Source organism: Mustela nivalis (genome assembly GCF_964662115.1).
Source record: "Mustela nivalis genome assembly, chromosome: 6".
Classification (NCBI taxonomy): Eukaryota; Metazoa; Chordata; class Mammalia; order Carnivora; family Mustelidae; genus Mustela; species Mustela nivalis.
In genome coordinates this window covers 83,088,691-83,106,564 of record NC_139025.1, presented here as the reverse complement: position 1 = coordinate 83,106,564, position 17,874 = coordinate 83,088,691, and the positions used below count along the sequence as shown (strand labels likewise).

Sequence of the window (17,874 nt, the reverse complement as noted above, 5' to 3'; positions counted from 1 at the left end):
ACTTTATTAAAGTTTCTTTCCCAACAATCTCTCTCTTTAACTGTAGAGACAGGTTTGTAGCAGGTTGCCAAGGAAGCAGATGGTCAACGCCATGGCCCAGGAGGGTTGTGACCAGTCTTGAAGGCCCCGGGCTGTGCTTCGACCTATAATGAGACAGAGAATGGGAGGAATATTATACCTCTGTTCCCCAGGAACCACTAATAGATGGCAGCTATCTGCCTAGATCCCTTTATTCCAGGGATCTCCCTGAGTGAGTCTTACGAGCCAGAGAGAACTAAGTCCAGGGTCAGATTCTGGGTCAGGAGTTGGAGGTCAGGCTGTGCATTTGGGAACTCACCCTGCTGTTCTGGATTCTCCTTCCCCTCGTGCTGGGCCCATGCCACAGCTCGTCGCTGCTCAGGACTCAGAAAGGCCATTTGTTCAGGAGTGACAGCCACAGCCTGAACACTTGTGAGACTAGATAGCTGGGTGGGGCTGAACACCACCTGGGGGTGGGGACAGGAATCAGTGCATCCACTGTAGCCCCTGTTGGGCCCTGGCTCTTCATGGTCACCCCAAACGCCAGCCCATCAATACTTACAGCAAATTTAGGAGCAGGGATGACAGAAATAGCAAGAGGGGTAAGGCCCTGGATCTGTTCCTGCAGCAGTGCTGAAAGAGCCAGGTCTGGGATCCCTGCTGTTAAAGCAAGTGGGATGGACATTCAAACGCTGTTGTATACCGCCCTCCCCCCTTCTCTTCAAACCTACAGACCTTCTCCAACCTCTCCCAAAGTACCATACACCTTCCCCAACACATCTTCAACCTCTTACCTAAATATCTTCTCAGACTCCCACCTTGAAGAATTCCAGAGCAGTCCTCCACCCAGTCCAGCCATGGTACAGAAACCAACCCATGACAACAAGAACCAGCAGTGGTCCGGCCTCCCTACCTGCTATGGTGCCGATTTCAGTGAAGATCTCAGGCCCCCAGTTACTGATGGGACCAAAACCACCAGGCAGTACAAGGAGCTGGGCCAGAACTTCCAGCTGCTGCTCAGAACACCGGAGATGCAGATTGCCCAGGAAGAGAGCTGCTTGGCTGTGGAAGAGTGGGGTGGAAGGGAGGAAGATTCAGCCACGGTGATAGGGCGCATGGTTGTGAGATGGGAGTAGAGACTGCTTCAAGTGAGGTCCCTTCCTCCCTGGGACCACTCCTTCATGAGCCTTCCAACCCCAGTGAGTCCACCTTTACCTCAGCACCTCCACCCACAACCCCCCTCCACAGGTGACCTAAATTCCCAACTGCTGATATGCCGTAGCTCCTCTGGCCGAAGTCCGCAGAGCGTATAACCCAGGGCAGTCAGGTGAAGGAAGTCCAGGTTGCTCACGTGCCGGCCACTCTGCCGCAAGAAACTGGAGACCACAACCCGGAGCTGATATGGGGATGGAGGGCAGAGAATAAGGAGAGAAATCATGGGGAATTCTTGGAAGAGGAAGTGATTAGGGAAGTGACAAGTGCTACTGAACTATATACTTATATTCTTAAGACCAGAAGTTCCACTAGGCATGGGGAAGGTTGAGGATCCAAAACTAGAAGGCCAGGGAAAATAGGCAGGAGGGAGTTTTACCTGTGCAGGGGCTCGAAGTGAATAAATCACAGAGTTTCTAGTGCCACAAATATGGGGTATTTAAAAATAGAAAGAATGGCCAGGGAGGGTGACAGGAAAACATTCCTTGGGCTTTAGGTGACCTAGAAGCCTGGACCTGTGGAATGGATGTTTGGAAGGTAGTAGAAAAAGGGAAGGTGTTACCTGGACAGAGCTCCAGCCATCTATCTGTCCCAGGGTGCTCAGCACTCCCCAGTCCGCTAGGTTCAGCTCCTGTAGTTCCCGCTCTCCTAGACCTATTAAGAGCCGACCCAGCTGCAGGATCTGCTCAGGACGGAATCCCCGGGGAGGACCCCACAACTAGGAGAAAGAGAAGAACAATGTGAATGGAAAAGCATTGCTCTAGGAGTCAGAATGCTGGGTCTTAGTCATGCCTCTGACCTTAGCTGTCACTTGCCTCTCTAGGTCTTTAGCTTCCTCAGCTGTAAAATGAGGATGGTTTAAGGTTCCTCTGACTAGGCCATTACTGAAAGATGCTAGAGTCTCAGTAGGGAAGAATAGCACACTCTTAGTCCATGATTTCCAAACGTTTATGTGCACCAGATTCACTGGGAATGCCTGTTAAAATGTAGATCCCCATAGCATTAAGATGATTCTTCAGTGAGCGGCATGGGACCCTTGCATCAGCATTTTAAAAACCTACTCCCTGGATAATTTTGATACACAGTAAAGTTTGGTAACCACTGCTTTCTTCCCTCTACCCATTGCACTAGCTTCCTTTCCTCTGACTCCCTACTCAGGATCCAAACTCTCTAATTCTTTAATCTCCTGTTTCTCCCACTTCTTACCCGGCTATCCATTTCCTTGTGTTCCACACTGCACCCAACCAGCTTCCTCATGTTGGCCTCTCCATCCCTAACCTGTTTTGCCTTGCCCATCGCTGCCCGTAGTTCTTCAGGCCCAAGTCCTGGGTCTCCCGCAAATAATGCCAGGCAGTCCTCAAAGTCTGAGAGCTCCATCTCCGCAATCTGGGTTGCTGACCAGGCTGCTGGGAATGTCCCCCGTACATCTGCACAATTTGGCACAGGTTCTGAAGAGGTAAGGCAGGCACAGGGAGTCAGTGTGGAACTAAACTATGCCCCGAGAGATATCTATAGATGGAATGACCCCTCCAACCTTTGGAAAGGGCAATGTGGACACTATGGGCCAAAGGATTACTATAGTGTGAGAATTACAGGACTCAAAGGACATTAGAAGAAGTAAGTGATTAGAGAGGACAAGCTCCACATTATATAAATGGAAGACTGAAAGAGGTTGCCTAGGGATTTAATGGCAGGTCTAGATCAGAACCCAGGTCTCAGGTCCCAGAGGGTCCCCTGCCTACATCCTAAGCATCTTACCAGCAGTCAGCTCCATACTCTAGCACAGAGCCGAGCCTACAAGCTGGGTCACTGTTAACAGGGATAAGACAATAGGAAAAGGGAAATCCTGGGCTCAAAGTGCAATGGGTTCTAAATTTCTAGGGCTATAGAACCCTAGAACTAGAAAAGACCTTGAAGATCATCCCGCTAACCACTTTGGTTTATAGATTAGAAAACCAAGCCCAGAGAACAGAAAGTGTGTAAATCTTCCCAAAGGGCACATCATACCTAAAGCCTAAAATTCTGATTCCATTGCTGAATATTCTTTTCTATACACTCCAATAGACTTAAGAATATTTGGGTAGTTTCACCTGGGAGATCTTCTGCAGTAGGCCGTACAATCCCAGCTACCAAGGCGGCTTTCTTGGGCGCAAGTTGTGGACCGCCACATAGCTGTCCAACTCTGCTCTGCTCCCAGCTCCGCTGCTTCTCTAGGAGCCGCTCCAGGGTCTCTGGTCCCAAGGCTTCCTGTGTGAGAAGTGATATGGAGAGTGCAGAGATCTAGGAAGGTCAGAGCCAGCTGCTGCAGCTCTAATTCTAAAGTCTTTTCTCTTTTTAGTAATTTCCCCAGATTCAGGCTTTACAACCCTTGCCCCACACCTCCTTGGCCTTAGCTCCCCAGAACCAGCTCACCAGTCCCCTCTCTGCCCTTACTCCCTCCCTTGTTCCTTCACCTCACCCTGGGAATCAAGGAAATAGCTTCGGTAGACAGAGTGAGTACTAGGCGTCCAGCTTGTTCTACTTCACCCTGGCTCCACAACTCTGGCTTCCTGGGGGACAGGAAGAAGATCAGGGGCTGGGATGCTGAGAGAACTGTGATGGAAAGGAAGGGGGAAAGAGGACATGCTAGGATTGGGGACTCAGGGTTCCAAGGACCCTTGAGTGTATTAAATGAGCTGCCACTGATGATGGTGGTTAAGAGGGTGGGTGTAGGATGAGTTAGAATTGGAAGTTTCCGAAGGTTCATACCCAAGAACAGGCTCCTGCGACAGGAGCCATCCCAGCTCTGTGGCAAATGGCTCTCCTAGGCAGAAGCCCTGCAGCTGATTGAGATGGGCCAGGAGGATCGGTAGGGGGATCCGTCGTGTACTCTCTATCCCCAGGAATCCAACCAAGGGGCCCAATGTCTCCAGCACTTCCCTTGAGACTGTTGTCTCCTTTGGAGCCTAGAGAGGGGCATCAGGCCTTGGGACAATGCATCTCTGACTCAGACGACCAGACTCTTTGATCAAGACACCAAAATCTTTGATTCTTCTCTCCCTCCAAGCTCCCAACTCAAAACCCTATAATGTTCACTGCCATTGTTTACTTTCTTAAATCAGGAGCCCAGATAGGTGGAGGCAGAAAGGCTAAGAGATGGAATCCAAAGGATTTCTGGGACTCCAGTGAATGTGGATAGGAAATAAGAAGCAGGTTCTCAAGGAATAGAACCTGGAGGTAGATCTAGGGGCTAGGGCCTTGTGGACAAGAACCTGTTTGGCATCAAAAGTGTGGGGCTGGGCCTAGAAGACAGAGAGCATTGTCTGAGAGGTAAAAATGATCCAGGCAGCAACTCTGAGTCTGGTAGGTTGGACTCTTACCAAGTTTTGTAGGGCCCTCTCTGCCAGGGCTACACGGTGGAGTGGGGTCAGTGCCAGCAGCTGCTCTGGAGCTCCTCGTACCAGCTCCACCACCAACATAATAGATTCATTGGACAGTCTCTCCATCAACCGGACCCTATAACAATTTGACAACAGGGGCCCTCAGAAATGAGCCCTGTTGAAAAGAGACCACAGAACACCACATTGCCCAGACAAAAGAGGTAACATCAGAATAAACCTTATGTCCCTGACAGGATCTGATATTAAATTGCCCCAGATGCAATTCCCATCATAGTGTTTAAAGGGAGGGAACAAAAGGAATGACATACTTCTAGTATTCCCGAAAAGAAATGACCAATGATCCTACCATCTAATGGAACCCAAAGCACCAAATATCAACTATCTTTAGTTATCAACCCCATTGATAGATTAGGAGACGGGTTCCCAGAGGTGGTGGGATCTTACTCCCAGTTCCTCTCTTCTACAGCATCACCCTTCCTCTACCTGTTGGGAGGAGGTCCTCTCTCATTTGTATCATGCTACACAGTTTACCAAGTTCTTTTGGGTGTTCTCTAATTTGATCCTTATGACAAGATTTTGAGGTAAGAAAGGTATTTTTCTTACTCTTTCACAGATGAGGGACTCAGGTCTTCCAGCTCATGGTCTAGGATCTTTCACCTTATCTAGGTCCTTGGAATTCTAAAATTATCTAAATTAAAAAGATTTGAATGGCTTTATTTTTAAGCCCTCTTGCCCCCAAATTGGGAGTGATATTGTATATTCTAGGGCTGCCAAATCTGGAACTAGGCTGTGTAGCACAAGGGCAAAAATCTGTGGAAAGACCTATAAAAATGTAAGGATGGAGTCAACCACTTTGACCACCACCTCATCCCTAGGAAGGCTAACACCAGCCTTTTTCTACCCTGACTTACAGTTTAGATGGCAGTGGGGTAGAGATGGGGGTAAAATGGAAAAAGAGGCCTATGAGAGATACTCATAAACTCCCAGAGTCTGTGTTAGGAGGACTCAGGTTCATGAGTTTTCTCTCCCCACGACCCTTACCCATACTTGAATGTGCTGTACAACATTCCTGCTATGGGACCATCCAGCCTAGGCTTGAACACCTCTTGAATTGTGATGTTGGGAATTCACTACATCAATTTTCCTTATATTTTGCAAGACTCTGATTTTTATTCCTTTGTCCTTGCAATGCCCAATATGGCCCTTCAGAAACATGCCCATCTATTTTCTATTTGATAGCCTTTGGGGGTATTTGAAGGCATTTATCATGCATGTTTCATACATGTTCTCTTTCTGTACTCCACTGACACACTGACAACATGGTTGCTTAAACAGACTATAATCCTCTAGGGCAGAATTGGACCATTGCCCCCCTCAGCTTAGATAGTCTATCTCTATTAATGTAGCCTATTATATTATGACTGCTTGGAAGGCCACATCATCGTGTTACCCACCCTCAGCTGTCCCATGTTGGGACCATGTTCTGGGAACCAGTCAAGACATAGAGCAACTTTGAATAGAATCCTCCACTTTGGGCTATAACTGGTATCAGGGAACAATCAGAAAAAAAAAGAAAAAAAAAAAAAAAAAACACCACCTAAGGGCACTTCCTAAGGGCAGATCTTCTACCCCAAGTTGAGACTTCTAAGGAGCCAGTTTCTCTAGTCAGAGCACTTACGGTAAATCCAGGAGTAGCTTTGCATCTAGCCCACTCAGTTCTGGCCCCAGGGTTGCCAACTCTGGCTCTGGCATGGTCATCCTCCGCTGTAGCTCTGCCCAGATACAAGCCCTCTGTAGGACAGGGTAGGGAAACATGTCAGGACAGACTTAAGTTTGGGAACCGGATTCTGTATCCAGGGTCCTTGCCTCCCTGCTCCAACTAATGCCTAAGCACCCCCTCTCACCAGGCTCCCTCGAACCCCAGTGGGCAGCTGATAGATCATGTGCACAACTTCAAGGAAGTCTGCCATCGAGTTGATCTGCTGCAGAAACTCACACGACATGCCCCCTGCCAGGGTGCCCAGAGCCCTGTAGGTATGTGAGTGGACAGATGCTCATTCATCACATGCCATGGTCTGTCTGCTCATTGTATCAACACAAGTACAGATGCTCATTTACAGTAACTTATAGTTTGAGATATGATTTTCCACGGATGTTCTCATTGGCTCCCCACATCATCACTGTTTATCAGAGAGGAAAATAAACATTCACAGAGGTCAAGCGAAGTTCCCCACATTATTCTCCTACAAACATGCTAAACTGAGCCTAGAGCTAGATCTTTAGATTCTGAAGACCATGATTCTTCTACTTACTTATTCCTGTTTATTCTCCTTGGCCAGTGGTTCTGATTAACTAACCGGATCAAACTAACAACAGCAAATGTCTATTGGGAGCTTGCACAGGGCCAGCCACTCTATTAAGTCCCTTACATGCCTTATCTCATTTAATCTTTATAACCACATCCTATGAGGTAGGTACCATTTTAATTCTCATTCTATAGAAGGAAAAAACTGAAGCTTAGAGAGATTAAATGACTTGCCCAAGATCGCAAATACATGTCAGGGCTGGGACATGAACCCAGGTTTTCTGAATCTGGGTAGATTCAGATAGACTCATCAGGGTAGTTGTGGTCCTGTGGGAGGGCAGGAGGGTAAAGGGAGAAAGAGCCAAGAGGGGGACCACAGGCTGGCACCATGTGTCATTCATCCCTACATCTCCCAACACATCACATGGTATCTGGCACATGGTAAGTGCTCAAAAATTGTTAGTTGAATTAAACTCACTGCGCAACACAGGTTACTCACTGCAGATTCCTGAGTGTCAGGTTGGTGGGCACCTGCATCTTCTTCCAGAGAAACTGTGCCTACAAGAGAAAAAAGAGGAGCAGCACCCCAGCAGAGATAGTTGCCTAAGAACTTAAGATGCTTTGGACCCAGTCTTGCCTCCCCACCGTGTAGATCCCATTAGCCTCCTGCTCTCCCAAATGCACATTCCTCTCCGACAGAGAGACAGAGACAGAGACAGAGAAATGGAGGATTAGGGAGGAGGGAGAAGAAATGAGCCAAGCAAGTCATATTATAAAATATAAAGGATGCTCAGGCTAAAGTGCCCAATGTAGGGCTGCTGGGTAAAAGAGGTGGGACACAGTGGGTAGTCCTAGGCTAAGTGGAGAGAATTACCTGCTGCTCAGACCAGGGCAGCTGGCGGTAGCGCCTCCGGTTAGCCAGAAGAGCCACGGTGTCCAGCTGCAGCAGCTTCAGCGGGAGTAGGGGAAGCAGGCAGTCTGGCCAGGTGGTGGGGATAGGCTGCCAGTGGCCATGTGAGTGTCGCAGTGCAGCAGTAGGTAAAGGGAGCCATGGGGGCAGGAAAGGACCACAGCTAGGATAAGACTGGATGATCTGTGCCACTAGAGCGGTGCACGCCTGAGAGCCCTCACCTCAAGGCGACTGCGGGCAAGTCTTGCTGCTATTTGGGCACCTGGTGGACTAAAGTCCTCTCTGAGCTTTGGTTTCTTTATCTGAAAGCAGGGTGGTTGGCCTTGACATTCTAGGCCAGTGTGGATCATGCTTTCCTGTTCTCTGGAACTGGGGAGGGCAACTAATGTCTTGGGGAGGGGGGGCACAGAGCCAGCCTGGACTCTTGGGGGGAGTGTGTGAAGCAGCACCAGCCGTATGAAACTGCCCTTGGACGGGGAGAGGAGTTTAGTTGGGAGATGCCACACGTACCTGACCAGGGATACACACAGCTGCACCGGCACCTGTCGTACCTATGTTTTTAACTCCATCTTTCCCCTGCATGAAAATTGCCAGTGTGTGTGTGTGTGTGTAAGAAAGTGGGGAAGTGTGGGAGACCTTCCCTGGCCAAAGGGAAGATTCCCTGCTCCTTCCCCAGAGCCCACATCCTTAAGGGCCTCATCCTCCCTGCCATTCTCATACCCGAAATGTCTGCAACAATGCTGCGGTCTGGCAGGCTGAGAGGCGTGATAGTTCAGGGGCTAGGCAGGAGCAGGCCCCAATCAGAACTCGCCTAGGGATGGCCTGGAGTGTCTGGGAACTGAGACCTGGCAGCAAAGGGTGCAAGGAGCAGAGTTCCTCCAGGGACAGCTGGGGAGCAAGAGAGACAAGAGTCCTGAAGAAGAGCAGCAAACCCAGTACAGTAAGTGGCAGGTGAGGAAGCATGGAGGGAAGAAAGGGGCAGATGCAGGAGGCAGGGAAAGGGGGACAAGGACCTCTGGAGGATGTTGAGAAGGGGCTGCTACTCACATCATGTCTGGGGAGGAGCCGACCGAGCAGTAAAACAGCCTAAGGTGGGAGGAGACAGGAGACAGCAGCTTTTCAGGTCCTGGCAGCCAGGTTTGAAACAAGTCCCGAGGGCCTACCCTCTAAAACTTGTAGCTCCCTCTCTACCACCCCCACTGACTAGCCTGGCCATGGATCTTCTTGATCTGAAGAAGGGGGTATGAGGGGTCCCTCCTTGGGACAGAGAAAAAGGAGGAGGCTCTAGAGGAACTAATGGTATCCCTGATCGTAATTCTCTTGACTGGTGTTCCCAGGGCTGGAGGGTAGACACCAGAGAGCAAGACAGGCCCACCTGGGCGGGTGTGACACTGGTTCCCTGCAGGGCAGGAAGCATGGCTCTTAGCTGGGGCTCTGACAGCTCCTGCAGGAAGCGGAGGCCCAGCTGAGGGAAGAGAGGGGCCCAGACTCGCAGCTCCCGGGGGCTCAGCACAGCCCCTCCGGAAGAGCGCAACACTCCCAGAAGCTCATATGCCACCTGTAACCAAAGAATTTTTGGGACTGGAGAGAAAAGGTAAGTGAACTTTAAACTTCCTGTCTGATCCCGCATTTGGATTTCCTAGGGCCTGGTCTGGGACTTAGAACCAGGGCTGGGATAGGAACAGATTGGGTTGAAGATCTCAGAGGGTATGTGTGGGGTCTCATAAACCAAATGGCATAGGTCTGGAAGAGGTGGTAAACAGATAAGAATGACCATGGATAAAGGAACAGAGGTGGCAGAGGTCCAGGAGGGCTGGCACTATTGTGCTCGCGTGTGGTTGAGATGACTGGGCGAGCCCTCCACACTGACTCAAGAAAAGCCTGGGGTCTTGTAGGCCTGTGTCAAGGGGCTCACCCGTCCTTGTGGGCTGAGAGTCCCATTGGCCGCACATTCCAGCAGCCCCCGTTCCACCGGCCCCATTGGATCACTCAAGGGTACCAGGCTCTGCAGCTCCTCAGGGCTCAGGAAACAGGCGAGGGACCCCAGCCTGAGAAGGGCACGAAGCTGTCCTTCATGTGGTCACGGAAGCTGGCACTAAGGTGGGGACCACGTGGGTACAGCGAGTGGGCATTCTGACCACTAAACTAGGAAATACGGGTGCCATAGATAGGACTCTGTCCCGGAATTCAATACTGCCTGTGTCCCTTGCCTACTTTCTTGCCCCTGCCTTCCTAGGACCCCAACCTATCTAGCAGCCATCCTCGCCGCTCTCCCAATGTGACCTTGATCACCGACCCCACAACCACTCACCTGCGCACCTGCTCCTCTCCATCCTGGACGCTTTGGTTCACCAAGCTGCGTAGCACATGTCGAGCGTGCCCTGGCCCAAGACCTGCTGCTGGCCAGCTATCCTCCAGGGCCTGGATCTGAGATGAGGAGGTGCAGCTTGTATTGGGGTCATGTGGGACTCTTATGGGGAGGAGCCGACCAGGACTCCTGTCCCACCTAGCACAAGATGGGCTGGTCAAGTTAAGAGGGTCATGTCCTACCTGGTGAGGGCTGAGCTGCAGAAAGTTTTCCAGAGGGAGGTGGGGGAGCAGGGGCAGCACGGCCCACAGAAGTTCTTGGGACCAGGCAGGCACTTCCCCGAAAAGCTCAGGGGCCAGCAGGCGTTTTGCAAGAGCCTCCTTCTGTTCAGGCTTCATTCCTGGGCTGTAATCCCGGATGGCAGCCAGGCTGGGGAGAGAAATGGCTCTCAGCCCTTGGCCCTGTTCCAAACAGTTGTCCCCTAGTTCTCTGCAGCCCTACAATAATAGGCAAGAAGGAGACTCTCCCTAATTTTAACAGAGAGGATCTCAGAAAGGGGTTGGGTTGCCCTAGGCCGGTGGGGTCAGCTTGACCCCAGCAGGATCAGGAGGGGTGGTGCGGGGTCCTCACACACTGTCGTTGGCCAACAAAGATGGTGGGAAGCGCATCAGGTCAGAGACAGCCAAGAAGGGAATGAGTGGTGACAGGTCAATGAAGAGTTGGGAGGTGAGTCGTGGGTACCGCTGGAGTAGCAAGGCTGTCAGGCGACCCAGGGCCTGCTCCTCCGATGGTGGTACCTGTGGGGGGCACAGGAATGGATGCTGGCTCTGGAAATGCTCAGTATCCTTGCGATCTCCTCTCGAGATCCTCCTTCCACTGGGCAAGCCCGCTGCACACCAGGTCCTAAGTGTCCTTGATTCCTAGATTTCTCCCTCCACCCTGGTTCCCCCTCTCTCAATACCCACCTGCAGCTGGGCCCAGGAACGGTGCATGAGTGTCAGGAAGCCCTGAGCAGCCTCCATCTCTGCTGAAAGCACCAGCTGCTGGAGATTTTCCGGCGGCATGTGCAGGTATGCCTAGGAGTGGGAGGTTATGGTAGATACAGCCTCATGGGGTTGTGACCCAGCCCACCCATGTGCCTCTCCAACAGTTACCTGCACTAGAATCTGCAAGGCCCAAACACTCTTCTCCCTCTGGAGCAGATCCCATAGAACAGGCTGGTAGGGAGACAGATAGGATGCCAGGAGATATTTCCTCTGTCCCTCCTGAAGCTTCCCCAGGCACTCCAACTCCTCTTCCTAGGATGCTTGTTCTTTGTCTGAAGCTAGGATGTGTGTCTCCTCAGATAGTAAATTCTTTTAGGCCAGGGACAATGTCTCTAACTTCTCCTGTATCCCTTTCCATGCCGGGCTCATTGCTGGCTCAATAAATAAATAAATACTTGGAGATCGGAACCAAATTGCTATGAATCTGTCTAAAATCATTTCACTGGATGCAGGGCTTGAGAAAGGTGGACCCCAGCGTGGAGTAAGGAATTTTTACATACCCTGCAGAACCTAGCAAAGTGCCTTTCATAAAACAGGGAACCAATGAATGACTTATGGTATTTATGTATTCTAGTCCCCTCACTCTACAGAGAAGAAACAGAAGCCCAGAAAACCTAAATTAAATTATTTGCCTAACACCACCCTAATTTGTAACATAGTTGACCCCAGAACCCAAGTCTTCCGATTTGTAGTTGCCCTGAATTTTTCTCATTTCTGCCTAATCTTCCTCTATTTTGCCAGCCTCCGAGTCTCACTCTCTAGGGACAGAATTAGGGCCCTCCAACTTGATCCCTTTCCCTTCTGGAGCAGAAAGGGGGAGAGTCAAAGAGTCAGAATAATGAGATAACATTTATCGCATGTTTCTGTACCTTGCTATATACATAACCCACAACATGTCTTATCTATGTAATCCTTACAGCCACCCTACCAAAAAATTGGCATGAGTATTCACCCTCATTTATAGATTAAAAAAAAAAAAAGTATTGCCCAGAGAGGTTAAGTAACTTGTCCAAGGTCGATCATAGAACTAAGATGTGAACCCAAGCCTGTCTGACTCCAGAGCTATGTGCCTAAACCACTAGAGTATACTATACTATTATCCTCTCAACATTAGAGAAATCATTTGGAGGTCCTTCCCTCTGTTCCCAGGGCTTTCACCTTGGCAGATCACTCACACTGAAGCAAGCCAGCAGCTCCATCTTGTTTGTAACAGAGCTGGCGCTTTCAGTGGGTTCGAAGCCCAGTGGGGTTGGCAGTTCCTCCTCTTCCAGGTACTTCCCAACCGTCCGCAGCACGCTGCGCCGGCCCTCTGGGCGGAAGGCATCCCAGAAGGAACAGTTGTCTGGGAGACTGGAGAGCATCAGGGCCTGCCCCAGAATTCCCTGGGCCTCAGTGCCCCCGGCCCCTGGACCCAGGAGAAAGGTCAGCAGGCGCAGGAGATAGTGTAGGCGTGTGGAATGGGCAAGGGCTGGTACAGAGGACTGACAGCGTGGCAACTGGGATAGCATGCCAAGCAGGAAGGGAGCTGGGGCCAGGCACAATGGGGATGGTCCCAGTGGCGGCAGGGAGGGTAGAAGAGGGCCCAGGAGCCCCTCTAGGAAGCAAGTGTCATTACCCCCACGACTTATCCTGCACTGGCCTGCGAGCCAAGGCCAGAAGGGTGCCAGGGCTTCATACATGGTGTCGTTGACACAGACCATCATCAGGAAGCTTCCCCCATCTGGGCAGCGCTCCCCACAAGGTCCAACGTGGCAGGGTGGGAAGGCAGTGACATCTGGGGTGGGGCCCTGGCACACATGCTGAACCCAGGCCTGATTGCTGGGAGGGACAGCCTGCAGACCTGCCTCTCCACACAGCCGCTCAGCCCACAGAGTCTCGTTCTCCAAGAAGCAGCCCCAGAAGATCTCTGGGGTGAGGGGCACAGGGGGCAGGCCTTCAGGACAGCTGGTGGGGGGTGGGAGCAGGCCAGCACATAGCTGCTTCACCAGGCGGCGGTTGGGGCCAGACAGGGCTGAAAAGGAGAGGTTGCTACATATTGCCTCCAGGAACTGATCGGGAAGCTGGTCATGGCAAGCCTGGAGCCAAGCTTGGGCACCTGGTGCCCACGAGACTGCATACCACACAGCTGTCTGGCAGATGGCAGCGGGGCTGGGAGGGGGCCGCGGGGTGGCCGGCTTGGCGTGCTGGCAGAGCAAGTGGATGGAGAAGTTGGAAATGCTGTAGGGTGGTGCTGGGCCCGAGTGGTTCTCGCAGAGGGCCTCCACAGAGATGGCTCGCCGTTGGCGAGGGCTGATGTGGGCTGAGGGCTGGGAAGCCCTGGGCAGAGGCACACCCGTGCTCAGGCAGTGGAGGAGGGCAGGGGGTGGGGGTGGTGATCCAGACAGAAACCCCAGCGCCTGGACATCCCAGGAAAGGTTGTGCCGGATGCCCCTGAGTGTAGAGGGAGGAGCATGCAGCATCTGGTCAGTTTACATTTCCTCCAGTTGAACATTCTGACCCTGGCCCAGAGCCCTGCAAGGGGGGCAGCAAGCATAGGCTTTTCCAAAAGGTCCCAGGGACCATAGATGTTACTGGTTTAGGTGGAAATGGGAGAGAGATCTGTCCTGCCAAGGCAGGAAATCATCTAGGAGGAGCCCCAGTTGGAGTCCCTTCTGTCCACCTGGCTCCTTTCTTTCTCCTTTCTTCATATGCTTTTAGGTAGCTTAGGTCCAACCCTTGGTTGGCCTCATTTCAGGAAGTCTGCCGAGCAACTGAGGAAATCTGACCATGCTCTGGCATTGTTGTGCTGAAATAGTAAGTGATGGAGGAATCCAGTCTTGTCCTTTCTTCCCATATCCCATCTCTATGGGGTAAAATTTATGAAATGTGTGCGAGGCACAGTTCTAAGTGGCTTATACGTACAGTATCAACCCATTCAATCTCACTCTATGGGGCTAATACTATCTATATTTTATAAGTAGGGAAACTGAGGCATAGAATGAGAATGTAATCTCCCCAAGGTCACATGGCTAGGTAAAGGTAGAGCTGGGACACCAACCTAGTCATTCACGCTCTAAAGCCACTAAACAACACCCCTCCTGTCAGTTCTCTCCTCCACCCTGGAGACTGATGACTTCCCAGGCCCAGTCAGAACTCCGTTCCTGGGAAGAGAGTTACTTACCATAAAAGCAGCTGCTGAAGGTTGCCTAGGAGGGAAACAATAAAGAAGAGGACTCTCCCAGTCTCACCCTTTCTTTGCCCTGCCACAGCCCAGCAGACCTGGCAGCACTCACCTCCCTGGCACTGCCCATTGGCATCAGGCTCTGGTTGCCCCAGGATAGAAAAGACCTCATCCTGTAGGGAGTTGGTGACACGGAGCAGCCCCTCCTGGAAGGCAGCATAGAGGGGGGCCCCCACTGTGCGCAGCAGGCCTCCCCAAAGAGCCTCCTCAGAGCCCAGTTCCCCCACTGGGGTGAGCAAACCCAACAGACCCTGCAAAAAGTGGGGGGCTTGCTCCCTCCCATCAAGGCCTGTGGCATTGGTGGGGTCTACGCTGGGCTGCACCTGCACCAGGGTCTGCCAGCGTGTACCTTCTAACAGCAGCAGCAGAGAAGGCAACCAGTCAGCCACGAGGACACAGTCAGAGGGCCCATCACGGGTGCATGGGGGGCGGGTAGGGGTAGGGGGTCCCACAGGAACTAAGGCTCCTAGCAGCGCCTCTGCGAGTCCACCCAGCACACCTGCCTGGTGCCCCAGGAAGTCCCGGGGGGTCTGCTCCTGTCCCAGCAGTGCCAGCACATCCCCTAGCAGCCCTAGCATTGGCTCCCAGTCTGGGCTGCCTCTCAGTGTCACTAGGAAATCGTGGAGCCGGAGGGCAGGGGGCTGGAGAGGTGGGGGCTCCCCCACGGGTCCCTCCCCCATTCTCCCAGGCTCAAAGGAAGAAGAAATGTTGGCTAGGAGTGCAGAGAACTGTGAGCGGCTGAGGGACCCGGGGGGAGCCTGGTCCATGGTGGAGAGCAATGACTTCAGGAGGGAGAGCTCAGGGTCCAGGGACTGAATCCCAGTAGGGACCAGAGTCACTGTAAAGAGAGAAACAGGAGCTCACTCAAGGGGAAGAGCCTAGAACCCAATTCAGCCTTGCCCTGGAACCCAGCCCTAGCTTAGATCTGAAGATGAAGCTCAGGGTTTGGTGAGCTGAGTCCCTTTACTGAATCAGCCTACAGGAAGTCTTGACCTGCTTCCTTTTCTTCTTCTTCTTCTTCTTCTTCTTCTTCTTCTTCTTCTTCTTCTTTTTTTTTTTAAGGTTTTATTTATTTGACACAGAGATAGAGAATACAAGTAGGCAGAGTGGCAGGCAGAGGAAGAGGGAGAAGCAGGCTCTCCACTGAGCAGGGAGCCTGATGTGGGGCTCAATCCCAGGACCCTGAGATCATGACCTGAGCCAAAGGCAGCTGCTTAACCAACTGAACCACCCAGGTTCCCCTTGACCTGCTTTCTTAACCTTCGCTTTCTCCCTAGCTCCAGTCTCTGCCCATCTTCCTTTATCTTTTTTTTTTTTTTTTTTAAGATTTTAGTATTTATTTGACAGAGAAAAAACAGGATAGCACAAGCAGGGGGAGTGGCAGAGGGAGAAGGGGAAGCAGGCTTCCTTGCTTAGTTAGCAATTGCCAATGCCAATGCAGACTCCATCCCAGGACCCTGGGATCATGACCTGAGCAGAAGGCAGATGCTTAACTGACTGAGCCTCCCAGGTACGCCTTCCTTTGTCTTTTATAGAAACCAGTTAATCTCTGCATTCTTAAGTCTCTTTTTAGCAACCATCCCTTTCATCCCCAGCCCTGCTTGCTGTTCCTCTCACCTGCACAGGATAGCGGCAACAGCAGAGGCCAGAGGCTCAGAGCCATGTTTCCAGGTGAGCACCGGTAAGAGGTGAGTTCTGGTTATTCTCACCTTGCGTGGGATAGCCAGGTAAGGGCAGAGCACCACAGGCAGCCAGAGTTGCCACTGACACTATAGTGTGGTCTTTCAGGAAACAATATCTGTAACCTGACAGGTTTGTCACCTGAGCCTCTGAATACCTGATCTTCTGGCTTTGGAAAAAGGTGTGCTTCTGTGAAAGGGACCAGTTATAGGGGATCCCAGGGGGCCCTTGGTGGAGCCTAAGGAGACAGCCTCAGTTAAGAGCCAGGATGCAGATAAGGGTGTAATCTTGTAGGGGGGGTGGCATTCTGCAGAAAAATGTAAGAAAACAAAGAAGATCCAAAGGAGTTAAAAAGCAAGTAGGATTCAGAGGAGTCAAGGAAGAAAGGGGACCCAGAAAAAGAAACTGGGCAGCCAGGTATAAACAGAGAAGAGGAATAAAGACCAAGGTTTGGTCCAAGGACATAACATTTAGGAAAAGGAAAGCTGCTTTCAATTCAGTCCAAGAACCACAAAATGCTCAGAATGGGGCAGGACTTCAGAGGTTACGTAGACAAAACCTCTCATTTTATGGATGTGCGACTTGCTCAAGGGGCCCTTCAACTGTTTGGGTTTGCCTTCTGGCTCTCTTCCTGTGGCCTAGGTGAAAGCCCTGTAGAAAATTCTGAGCTGAGAAAAGAGATATAAGCCAGCTTACATCACTGTGCAAGGGGGCTACTTCACACGCTCACACATACAGGAATGCACACACTCACACAGGCTCACACACACAGAAAGAGAGAGTACTGCTCGTAGATCAGAGAGATCCCATTCAGAATAACTGGGTCTGGTCAAGGCGAGAAGTCTTTTCTGTCCTCCATTTAAAAGCCCAAAGGCTTTTACCTGATACCAACTCTAAATAGTAATTCAACACTGAGGCTCCACTTAAACAATTATTCTGTCCCTCTTTCCTCAGAACCCTCCTCTATTCTATCCCCCAAACCCACACATTCAAATCTATTATTAATGAGCTTCTGCCCTAGGAGGTTCACTTAGGATCATAGAATTTTAGAACTGGAAGGGACCTGAGGGAATCCTGTGGTAAAAACTTCTCATTCTGTAAATGAGGAAATTGAGACCCCTCCCTCCCCCAAACACAGAATAGAATGACTTGGGCAGGCCTCCAAAGTTGAGGATAGTGCTAGAATTTTCCAAGACAAATAAAAATTCAGGATTAGTGAAATGATCTATTGTACCCCTTAGTTGATATTTTCCCTTTACCCATCAAAGTTACCACATCCAGTCTGGAAAGCAGAGAGGAGAATCAAAGAATAAGACCTGGATTCCCAATAGCTTTCTATCTCCTGGTTCCAGCCCATCCCGCAATCCATCTGAATTTCTGCCCTTGGTTGTATAACAACCCTCTTATGATAAATTTTCCTTTTTTGCTAACATAGCCCAAAAACTGAAATGGCTTGGGTTCAAATCCTGGCTCCAATGTTTACTAGCTGTGTGCTGTGGGCAGTTTCTTTTCTTTTTTAAGATTTTATTTATTTACTTGACAGAGATCACAAGTAGGCAGAGAGGCAGGCAGAGAGAGGAGGAAGCAGGGTCCCTGAGGAGCAGAGAGCCCAACTCGGGGCTCGATCCCAGGACCCTGGAATCATGACCTGAGCCGAAGGCAGAGGCTTTAACCCACTGAGCCACCCAGGTACGCCTGTGGGCAATTTCTAACCTCTCTGTGTCATAGTGTTCTTTTCCATAAAAAGGAGAGATACTAGTATAGATTTATTGAGAGGATTAAATTAGATAATGCA

The 17,874-nt window shown here is 50.9% G+C and overlaps 1 protein-coding gene across 3 annotated transcripts; it reads right to left on the bottom strand.

Annotated features, from left to right (window-relative positions):
* Positions 1-4: 4 nt before the first annotated feature.
* On the bottom strand, positions 5-16,214 carry STRC (stereocilin). 3 transcript variants are annotated; one of them, XM_082735351.1, is made up of 30 exons: positions 16,017-16,214; positions 14,452-15,237; positions 14,340-14,364; positions 12,795-13,609; positions 12,355-12,488; positions 11,288-11,350; positions 11,099-11,209; positions 10,764-10,930; positions 10,376-10,562; positions 10,137-10,252; positions 9,741-9,873; positions 9,201-9,383; positions 8,873-8,911; positions 8,546-8,713; positions 8,336-8,401; positions 7,790-7,915; positions 7,415-7,473; positions 6,515-6,638; positions 6,289-6,401; positions 4,590-4,725; positions 3,979-4,175; positions 3,689-3,779; positions 3,321-3,477; positions 2,509-2,678; positions 1,793-1,948; positions 1,272-1,414; positions 932-1,080; positions 581-678; positions 338-485; positions 5-143 (listed from the first exon to the last, which is right to left on the bottom strand). In XM_082735351.1, the coding sequence occupies exons 1-30, from the start codon at positions 16,060-16,062 to the stop codon at positions 37-39; spliced, it is 5,013 nt and encodes a 1,670-aa protein (XP_082591477.1). In that variant the 5' UTR covers positions 16,063-16,214; the 3' UTR covers positions 5-36. The 3 variants fall into 3 exon arrangements, with proteins under 3 accessions (XP_082591477.1, XP_082591475.1, XP_082591476.1); XM_082735349.1 differs by having other exon boundaries at positions 12,355-13,609; XM_082735350.1 differs by lacking the exon at positions 338-485 and having other exon boundaries at positions 12,355-13,609.
* Between the last annotated feature and the right edge of the window lie 1,660 nt (positions 16,215-17,874).